The sequence below is a fragment of the Camelus bactrianus genome, chromosome 5 (genome assembly GCF_048773025.1).
Source record: "Camelus bactrianus isolate YW-2024 breed Bactrian camel chromosome 5, ASM4877302v1, whole genome shotgun sequence".
NCBI classification, from domain to species: domain Eukaryota; kingdom Metazoa; phylum Chordata; class Mammalia; order Artiodactyla; family Camelidae; genus Camelus; species Camelus bactrianus.
Window position 1 is genome coordinate 77,982,384 of NC_133543.1, and position 10,230 is coordinate 77,992,613.

General features: G+C 39.8%; 1 protein-coding gene and 1 non-coding gene across 3 annotated transcripts in view; one reads left to right on the forward strand and one right to left on the reverse strand.

Moving 5' to 3' along the window:
* MPP4 (MAGUK p55 scaffold protein 4) overlaps positions 1-10,140 on the forward strand; it is a 34,561-nt gene extending 24,421 nt beyond the window's left edge. For both annotated transcript variants that reach the window (XM_010971841.3, XM_074364170.1), the window contains 6 exons: positions 1,551-1,721; positions 2,958-3,038; positions 6,018-6,111; positions 6,512-6,620; positions 7,622-7,756; positions 9,558-10,140. In XM_010971841.3, coding sequence (XP_010970143.2) covers positions 1,551-1,721; positions 2,958-3,038; positions 6,018-6,111; positions 6,512-6,620; positions 7,622-7,756; positions 9,558-9,749 — 782 coding nt within the window. In that variant the 3' untranslated portion in view covers positions 9,750-10,140. The remainder of the gene's footprint in view (positions 1-1,550; positions 1,722-2,957; positions 3,039-6,017; positions 6,112-6,511; positions 6,621-7,621; positions 7,757-9,557) is intronic.
* On the reverse strand, positions 8,539-8,640 carry LOC123613349 (U6 spliceosomal RNA). Its single transcript, XR_006720725.1, has one exon. It is a non-coding gene; the product is annotated as a U6 spliceosomal RNA (small nuclear RNA).
* Positions 10,141-10,230: the final 90 nt, after the last annotated feature.

The window sequence follows — 10,230 nt, forward strand, 5'->3', positions numbered from 1 at the left end:
TTTCTGCATCCCTTCCAGAATAATTCAGTGCAAAAGCCATTAGGCAGGCTGAGCAGGATAGGCATCTGCACAAAGGTGGAGCATCAGAGCCTGAGCAGGGTGGGGAGGGCAATTCTGCAGGGTGATGCAGCCGGGAGCAGGTGGTTGGAGCCAGAGTGAAATGAGCAGGGCAGCTGTCATCACCTGGGCCCTGATACTTCACAGCCTCTACAAAGATGCCCTTTTCATCCAGCGTGGGCTGGAGCTTTCTGCAAGGCTACTGAGACCGTGCATCCCCCATCTGGCACAGGTGCTTTTGATTGATACAATAAGTAGACATATTGAGGAGAATAAGAGCCAGATTTCCACTCAGAGAGAGGAGTTGTGCATATGGAAAGGGGGAAGGCTAGCATGAAAACTGTGTTGTTGAATTGGCATTGGAGGTATTGGTGTGAACTCACGATGTTCAACTTATACAGATACAAGCAATGTAAATGTGCATAGAGAGACAGAGGGAGGGAGGGAGGGAGTCCCTAACTCTGTCTTCTGAGAGGACCTGGGAACAGCTCTGAGAAGAAGCCCTGTGATTCAGTAGGCAGATAAAGCAGGGGTCTAGGAGTTCAGAAATCACGGCTAAGGTGTCCAGCTCTACCAAAAATCACCACCCACTTCTGGGCAACCACTTAACCTATTCGTGTCTTAGTCTATCCATCTGAGAAATGTGAGTAATAAGCCTGCTCCACTGTTTGCACCCTGGCCCAAGCCGCTGTCCTCCCTCACCCGGGACACTGCGGTACCTCCTAACTGCCCTCCCCTGAGCAGACACTCACTGTCCCTACTGCTTATACCCTCCCCACAGCAACCAGAAATTCTTCAGAAATCAAATCATGTCACACCCAACTCTCCACCGTCCAGTGCCGTCCCATCCCACTTTTACCACAATCCTGCACTTGACTGAGTCTCTGTGTGACATCCCGGCTTCCTCTCCAGCCCCATTTCCTACCACTCTCCCTACCGCTTACTGCCCCGCAGCTGTACGGGCCTCCTTGCTCTTCCTCAAGCACTCCAGACACGGTCCTTTCTCTGCACCTTTGCGTTGCTGTTCCCTCCGCCTGGATTGCGCTTCCCCGCAGATGCCGCCTCACCGGGCTCCATTACTTCATTCAGACCCCTGCTCAACATCAGCTTTACAGAGACGCTCTGAACCACTCACTTGAAAAAGCATCCCGTCACTCTCTATCCATTTACCCTTCTTCTAAGCACTTGTTTTTGATTTCTCCTCCCCCATACAACGTAAGTTTCACGAGGAAATGGACTTGGTTTAGTTGACTATGATATCCCCAGCGCGGGGTCCAATGCCGGGCACACAGGGGGCGCTGCACGCAACGTGGAGCTAGCGTTGGGGGCATTCTGCTGTTTTCCTTTTATACTGCTTCCGATCTTCCACCTTCAGACAGACAGGTACAAAAGCACACTTCTGGATCACAGTCACCGCATGCTCCGTCAGGTGTGCAGAAGGAGGCGATCCCCTTGCCCTGGAGCTCACGTTCTGTGCGTTTCCACCCTCGCAGCCGGGTTCCGCCGCAGCATGCGCCTCTGTCGCCGCAAGTCCCACCTCAGCCAGCTGCGCGCCAAGGTGTGCGGCGCCAGCGGCGGCCTCGGCGCGGCGGGTGCCCCGTACGAGGAGGTGGTGCGGTACCAGCGACGCCCTGAAGACAAGCACCGTCTCATCGTGCTCGTGGGTAGGTCCCCGCAGGCAGTGGCTCCTCCTCCATAGCGCAGGTCTCCTTCTGGATTCAGTCTTGCGCTGGGAGCAGTGGTAAAAGCAGGGCTCTTTAGGGGCCTCCGTATAAACACCTTTTAAAATATAATAAAGCCTAATTTTCATGTGTTTATAAATAAAACATTATTGATCGTGCTTTCATTATCTACAGTTGAATGCGGTATGCCATGCTGTATATGAACCAGTATAATAACAAGATATAACATGATGAGGTTATAACTGAGATGTCACACACACCCCCACACACCCCGCCCCCCCCCCGCTCCGGTTTAGAATTTGTTCCATAAGCATAGATGAGTGTTCCCCTAGCCTGAATCATTAGTCTATATTAGAAATAAAAATCCTAGATTCATTTTCCTAAGAAATTTGTAACCATCTCCTTTAGAAGAGTGTCTGAAAGTCTTGACTGTATCTTTGATGCTAAAGAACAGGGCAAATTAAGTGCTGGGACGACCTGCTTTGTGACCAAGATCTCTGCAAAGCTGGTTCCCGCAGCAGTGGGAACCTACCTCTTAATGCTGTCTTCTCTATGCCAGCTGTGATCAAGGCAGGTCCCTTTAGGGCAGAACAACATGCCTTACAGCCAGGGCCAGCTACAGAATTTGCAGGCTGCAGAGCAAAATAAAAATACAAAAGCCCCTTACTCAAAAATAATTAAGAATGCAGCAAAAGAAGAGCATTAAGCCAAGCACAGTATCCTAAGCATGGGCTTGTGTACTGCGTAGTCCTCTGACCACAACGTCTGCCCTGCCTCCAGCTGCACATGGCGGTGTTGACTCTATCTGTCAAGAAATGTGCCCCTGAATTCTGTAATTGTGGAGGCTGGTTTCTGGGCTGTGATGTGACTGAAGCTTCATTGGAAGAGAAAAGGCAACTTGTCTGAAATGATCTGAAATGAGGCCAGAGAATTTTCACAGCAATCAATATTAGACAAAGTTTGCTCACGTGACAGGCTTCTGCAATTCTTTGTCTCATTTCTGGATGTTGAAGAAGTGTGGGTTACTCCACGGGTCACCAGGAAAATCCCTGAGTTCTCTGGGGTTGTTATAATTTATGAGAATGGAAGCTATGTTATTTCCCTAAAGACATGTGCTCTCAAGTGTTGTCTTCAGCAGAAGGACTAAAATGATGATTTCACCACATAACTATATTTATCCACCTCTAATAATTTCTGTATGTGACGTTTTGTGTTTAGGACCTTCTGGTGTTGGAGTAAATGAACTGAGAAGACAACTTATTGAACTTGATCCTAACCGTTTCCAAAGTGCTGTGCCACGTACGTTTACTTTTGCTTTCATAGATGTTCATGTTTTGGTAAAACTTTCTTTGCCTCCGCAGATGTACTGATCTCAAACTTAACTATGTTATACCATCTTTGATATAAAAATATAAAACACAAGAGAGTCCTCAATATTTCTAACTACGTTTATTTTAATAGAGAAAATTGATTTACTAGCATGTAGTTAGCTAGGCTTTTAAAAGGTTCCCCCCCCTCCCCGTTTCTTAGCAATCATATAGATAACCTTTAAGGAAAACTAAATATTTAGCAATACTATTTAACATTCATTGAGTACTTACTATCTTCCCAGCAGTGTACTTGGCTCTTTAAATGCTTCATTTTATTTATTTAAAAATTTTAATATATGCATGTATAATTTTATATAAATCTATTAAGTATTAGACCATCCATGGTGGGAGGAGCGTGTGGGTGTAGGTGCTTCCCCTTCACTTCAGGACAAGAAAGAGGATCTTAGGGAAAGAACTTAAAGAGCATACTATGTGTTCCCTGCTGTTTGGGTGACACAGAAACCTGGTGTCAGAATTATGTCTGAAAAATCTAAAGAATGAGAGCTTAGAGGAAGTGGCCAATGGCTGTATTTGGGGAGGTAGCTGCCCTTTTAGAGTCTGTTACAGCAAAAGGGCTGTGATTTTTCCCAAGGACCAGATCTGGATGGATAATGGGAGAGGAAGTCAGGCTGGGGCTATCTTGGTTCCTGCCCAAGAGGAAGCTTCAGTAAAAGGAGGTCAAAAGCAAATGCCCAGATACCTGAGAGTGGGGAAGAATTCACAAATGACTAGGTGGACTAGAGATGGACTTAAGATACCCAGAGGTGGTGGTGGTAGGGTTTGCAAAATAGCCCACTACATCCTCTAGTAGGTAAAGAGCCAGATTTAAATATCGGCTAGTTTTAAAAGGAGCCAACGCAGCCAGCATCAGCATCAATTAAGTAAGAATTTTCCTGCCCTGCTGGTCTCTCCTCTCTCTGCACGCTAGCCGTGGAGAGTTATAAAACTGCAGGAGGAGCAGTAGAAATGCAATGAAAGGGAGGAGAAGAAATGAATCAAACTCCTTTTCCTGACCTCTGGCTTCTCTGACTGCAGGCTTCGCTGGGTGAAGCAAGTCTGAGCCAGATGTGGGGAGAAGAAGCCAAAAATACAAATGAAGTTCATAATTTCAACTATTACATGGGAATGGAATTTTAATGATTAGATTGATACTGAGTTTTTGCTATGAGTGATAATGAACTTTTTTAATAAACCTAAGAGTCATCAGGAGAGTTACGGGAAATGCTAGATTTTCCTCCAGGGCCCGGAACAAACAAATGAAGTTGCTTTATGATCATAAGCCACAGGTTGTCCTTTCTGAGTACTGTCTACATCTGTCAGAATGGGCATTAATCTCGAAAACAAAAACTAGAAAAGCATCCACCTTTTTTCAATAATCTGGATAAAAATAAAATGCCCATAGAACATAGGAAAATTGTAAGGAGTATGGATAACCATCATTCAAAGAGAAAATGTGGCCCATGTTTTGCTTTTTTAAGATGAGTGAACAGTTTTACACTGAAATTATGTACCAGTTCACAGACTTTCACCTACTGTATAAAATACAGTCCAACACAAGTCAAGGAGAAAGGGTCATCTTAGGTTTACATTAACATAATTTACTATCATCTGAGAATTATGTTTAGTAGAATTTTTTTTCAGTACAAAGTTATAGGAGAAATAACATAACTATAGGAATTCTAAGGATCTAGAGAGGCTTGAATAAACATAAAACAAAAATGACCCCCAGATAACATTTTCTTCTTGAGCTTCTTGAATGTCTATAACTCCTTTTATCACTTAGGGCCTATTTCAAGTTCCTACTTGGTCGTTTCCATGTGTTGATATCATCAGGCATTGATCTATTTCATTATATTTTTTAAGTATTTTTTAATTTTTAATTCTTAAAATTTCATTCTTAAACTTTTTCAAATGTGAATACACAATTTTTTTCCTGAATAAAGAGAATTTGTTGAAATGCAGGTTAAGGGACTAGCAGCTTTGCAGTATATACAAGACTCAGAGTTGGAACTGTGTCTTTCTACAAACCTAACATGACAGCTGGGACATAAACACTCAGTAGACGTTAGCTGAAGAAATGGCTGAGCAGACAATGAATCACTTGCAGGTATTCAATGAACTCCTGTGTTCTACACCAGGTACTATTTAAGTTGAAGAATCTATAGTCAAAGTAACTATAACAAAGAATCAGATTGAATCCAGACTCCACCAATCCTTCCTTTCGGGAGATCCCTGAAACTAATCACCGTCTTACTTGGATATTAATGCATCTGTGCAAGACTGCAGATGGTCGTGGGCTTTCTCCATTTCATATCTGAGATAGGCTGCTTTAGTAGAAGACATTAGGAGGAATCAGGACACCTAGGTTCTTGTTTTTAACTTTGCTTTTCATTCATCTTCTGAATGTGATCAAGTTAGTTACTCTCTAAAATCTTCAGTTATCAGTACATCATGGATAGTAACATTTCACTTAGCTAGGAGTATAGGGATGAAATGAGAGCCTGGGAAATGTACTATATAAACATAAGATATTGCTGGTTTTGCTACCTGGGGCCTTAGGCATCTTAGGGCTCACATGTAGTTCACTACTTCTTGTTTTGAAGTAATAGCAGGAGTTCCTTTAGGGCCTCCCTATCCTGGCTTAATACACAATACCTTCTTGTCTAGTCTACACTGTGAGCATTTAACAAAAGTTAATAGATTAACTGATTTTGATGTGAGAATGTCGACTTCCTTATCACCAATTGAGTCTCCCTCCTTTTGGTTCCAGCATTTTTATTCATTTATCCATCTGTTTATGCATTCATTTATTTATTTTGATTAGACATCTTTATCCAGATGCAAACTGGTAATAAATCAAAACATTTTGAAGATCATAAAGCCTTTTAAAAATGCTCTTTTTTGATAGATACTACTCGTTCCAAAAAGAGTTATGAAATGGATGGCCGTGAGTATCACTATGTGTCGAAGGAAACATTTGAAAGCCTTATGTACAGTCATAGGTAAGCTGGACATTCAGAATCTGATTCTCCTTTCTGGTTGTTTTACATTCAAAATAGATTCCTTATTTTTATGCACTGTCCAAAACTTCTGAGGTAATTTCTTTTTGTTTCTGAAAATTTAAGCAAGGGAATGGATGTTGATATACTGATACACCAATGTTTTGAATTTGGAGAGGGAACAGAATTGTTATGAATTATTAGAGAATTTGAAGTAGTTGAAGTAGTTAAGACCTAAATCTCCTAATATACATATTTTTTCCTGTCCAATATCCACTAATTCCTTTCATGCTAGCAAGATCCACATATTTTATTCTCTTCTCTTGGAGTTTATGTTCATGTTATTACTAATAATCTTTTATTCATAGAAAGAGTTCTTGTTTTCTTCATCCCACCCTTGCAGGATGCTTGAGTATGGTGAGTACAAAGGCCACCTGTACGGCACCAGTGTGGATGCTGTTCAAGCAGTCCTTGATGGAGGAAAGATCTGTGTCATGGACTTAGAGCCTCAGGTAGGTCTGTGGTGGAAAATTTCCCCCCTCCCGAAAGTAATGAGTGCATGTCATCCGTTTTGTGTACGTGCTGTAGGTTGTAGTTGAGACACTTTATTCTGTTAGCCTTTTAAAGATGAGACCACTTCCCATATCTAAGGACCAGGACCTTAAATGAAAGATCAATTGTGAATATCTTGTCTTTAGTTGGGGGGAACAATCTAGACTCTCAGACACAAAAACAGAAGTGGGTAGCCATAGAGAAAACTGAGAATCTTGCTTTGACCTTGATCAAAAGGCATGAAGGTAACTTCTTGTGGAGGGAATACGTTGCTTTACCCAAGGAGGTAAAGTTCCTATGTTATTGTATCGCTAGCTGCCTCCCTGAGACCATATGTGGAATAGGGCAGGAGTGAGTGAGTTAAGGAAAGATAAAGAACATACAATGTGTAGTCCAAATTTTTATAATCCTTGTATTTTCTTTGTGTTTTCTGTAGTCATTTAAAGATATATCTTGTGTGCCAAAGAGAATCGGGGGATGAGATTTGTTCTTACTGTTCTTATTTGGGTCGAAGCTGGTGGTCAGTGTGAAGGTGTCAGTAGCAGCCAATGTGAAACAATGGCAAGAAAAAAGGGAAGGAGGGTGAAACAGAGCTTATCAGCCTTGAGAGGCTGTCTTTGTCTCTCCCTAAGAGATCATGTATAGGATCCTGTTCTCAGATTTCAATAAGGGTGTCAATGGCTAGTAAAAGGAAGAGCCAGGATTTGAAATTAGTTTTGATTCTAGAGCTCCATCTCTTAATTATTAAAATGTTTTTTTTAGCACTTGGGAGCCCATGAGAGTATACTCTGGCTAAAAATAACCGCTAATTTCTAGTCTTAGAAATTTCGAGAACATTCATGTTGACTCTAGGAAATTAGGCCTTCTGTTTTTAGATCTGTCAGTCTAATACTCTTCCAACAGAGGTGTTTTGGCCACTAGGAATTCTGATATTAAATGTGCACTTAATTTTTCTGTTTAGGGTATTCAAGTGGCTCGAACCCATGAACTGAAGCCTTATGTCATATTTATAAAGCCATCTAGCATGAGTTGTATGAAGCGATCTCGGAAAAATGCCAAGATCATTACAGACTACTTTGTGGACATGAAGTTCAAGGTAAGATACAGAGGAAAAGGATGAAAGTGTTTTTTTTCTTTTTTTCCCAGTCAAAAAATCACTGTACTGTTTCCACAGCATCCCTATGTTAAGGAATATAATTTTTGTTTCTAATGAATAATGCCCTTATGATTTATCCTTTTTACTGGACATCATTTATATATGTTAAAATAAAATTTAATACCTATTATGATGCTACTTTTATTTTCTTTCTCCTCTTTCTGGGTCTAGTTTTTAAAAAAAGCCCCCAATTTGCAAAGACACACAAAAATTGGGTGTTTGTATTTAAAATGGGTTATTTATTTTATAAAAGCATTTGAGTTTACATTAAAAATGCTCCAATTATCTCATCTGTAATATGAAATATCCAAGTATATATATTAAAAACACAAAAAATGTTTATTCATGATTTTGGTGAAAAAAATAGGGGGCCAATCCAGGTGGGATTAATCAGTGAACTCTTCCTAGGTGATTTTTTCCCCCATATATATATTTCCCCCTCCCCCATTAAATCCACTTTAAATATTTTAAGTCAAACATACATTCAGCAAGGTGTATAAATCGTAAGTGTACAGCTCACTGAATTTTTACATGTGTATGCACCCAGGTAACCATTACCTAGATCAAGATATTACATTCTCTTATTTTTGTGTGTGGTAAAAAAAACATAAAACACAAAACTTACCATCTTAACCATTTTAAGTGTACAGTTCAGTAGTGTTAAGCCTATTTATATTGTGAAACGGATCTCCAGAACTTTTTCATCTTGCAAAACTGAAATTAAACATATGGACTGTTACACACATTTACATGTCATCCTTACACAGGGGCCATGCTAATCTCTACATTGTTCCAATTTTAGTATATGAGCTGCTGAAGTGACCATGGGGTATTTTTATATTATCCTTTATCTCTTATTTTTATCTTCATTACTTTTTCAATGATTACTGTATGACAGTTTGATTCTCCAGTTTGCATTTCAGACAGTGTGGAGTCTATGGATATATTCTCTGAATCTTATGGGCATTTAAAATTCTGTTCTCATTTTTATGGCAATCTAAACAAATTAACAGAATTGTTTCTGGATCATGTGTATGGTCACCTTTTAAAGGAGCACTACCACAAGATCTCAGTGCCTGCATTTGTATTTGTGTTTATGATTGCATTGGCAACAAGTTGTACTATTTTAATTAATGTGGACAAATAAGAAAATAACAGCAATGAATTTAATGTATTAGTGCTAACTGAAGGCCAAATGACCTCGACTAAACGAACTTTTCACAATAGTAGAAATAGACAATAGGTGAATTCGGTCATCGTGAAGCAAACAGTAATTTAATTATATACCTGATTTCAAAGAACCAGGTCATACCATCCTCATTGTCAAAGTGGCCATTTTGTATCTGCAAAATAACGTCATTCTTATCAGATTAACGTTCACTTGAAATTTAAGTTTTATTTATATTCAACTGGTAAAATTTCTTTGGTTTTATGTAGTATATGGTTTGAAAGCTTCAAGTGTTATGATAATAGAATATAATTTAAGTCCAATTAGGAGGCTGAGAGGATTGGTCTGTCTACAAACTGTTACTCAATTTTGGAAAAAACGTGACCTGGGAGACATTAAGTAAGACTAATGATAGAAACATAAGTTATGTGGTTTAGAATGGAAGACATCGATATGACCTAATTGTTTTTATGAATAGCCATACAACGGAACGTAATAGCGTAACAAACTGCATATTAAGTCTATTCATCTCTTTAAGTTGGTGCTATGCGTGTTTTTCTATTTCTCCTAAAGGATGAAGATCTAGAAGAGATGGAGGATTTAGCCCAAAAAATGGAGACTCAGTTTGGTCAGTTTTTTGATCATGTGATTGTGAACGACAACCTGCATGATGCACGTGCCCAGCTGTTGTCTGCAGTTCAGAAGGCTCAGGAAGAGCCTCAGTGGGTACCAGCAACATGGGTTTCCTCTGATACTGAGTCTTAAGGAGGCCTTCTGTTTAATAGAGGAGTTTTAAGAATGTTCATCTGTTACAGAGAGCTGGCAAAACAGCTGTAAACTAAAACAGCAGTATTGTATTTGCCCTATTATAATACGTGCAACTTCAAAAGTGCTGCAGTTTGTTAATTAATCTTATTTGAAAAAAAAAAAAAACCGTGTATTGCATGGTTATGTAGAGTTTGGCTTTTCGGCTTTTAGAAAAAAATGTTTTCCTTTACCTCATATGCAGCAATTGGTAGGAATATGAATAATGTTAAGGCCCCTGACTATGAGAACTTTTCATAGATTTCATATGGTCTTTGTATGATTCAGATTAAAAGAGCTTCCCGAAATAAAATTAGTATTTAATTTCAGAAACTGTATTTACCTTATGAAACTTGTTTTATGAATATGGGTTTTACATAAAGTGCCCACTTGACTAACTCTGCAAGAAAGAAGGGTTAATACACACATTTCACATCTAACA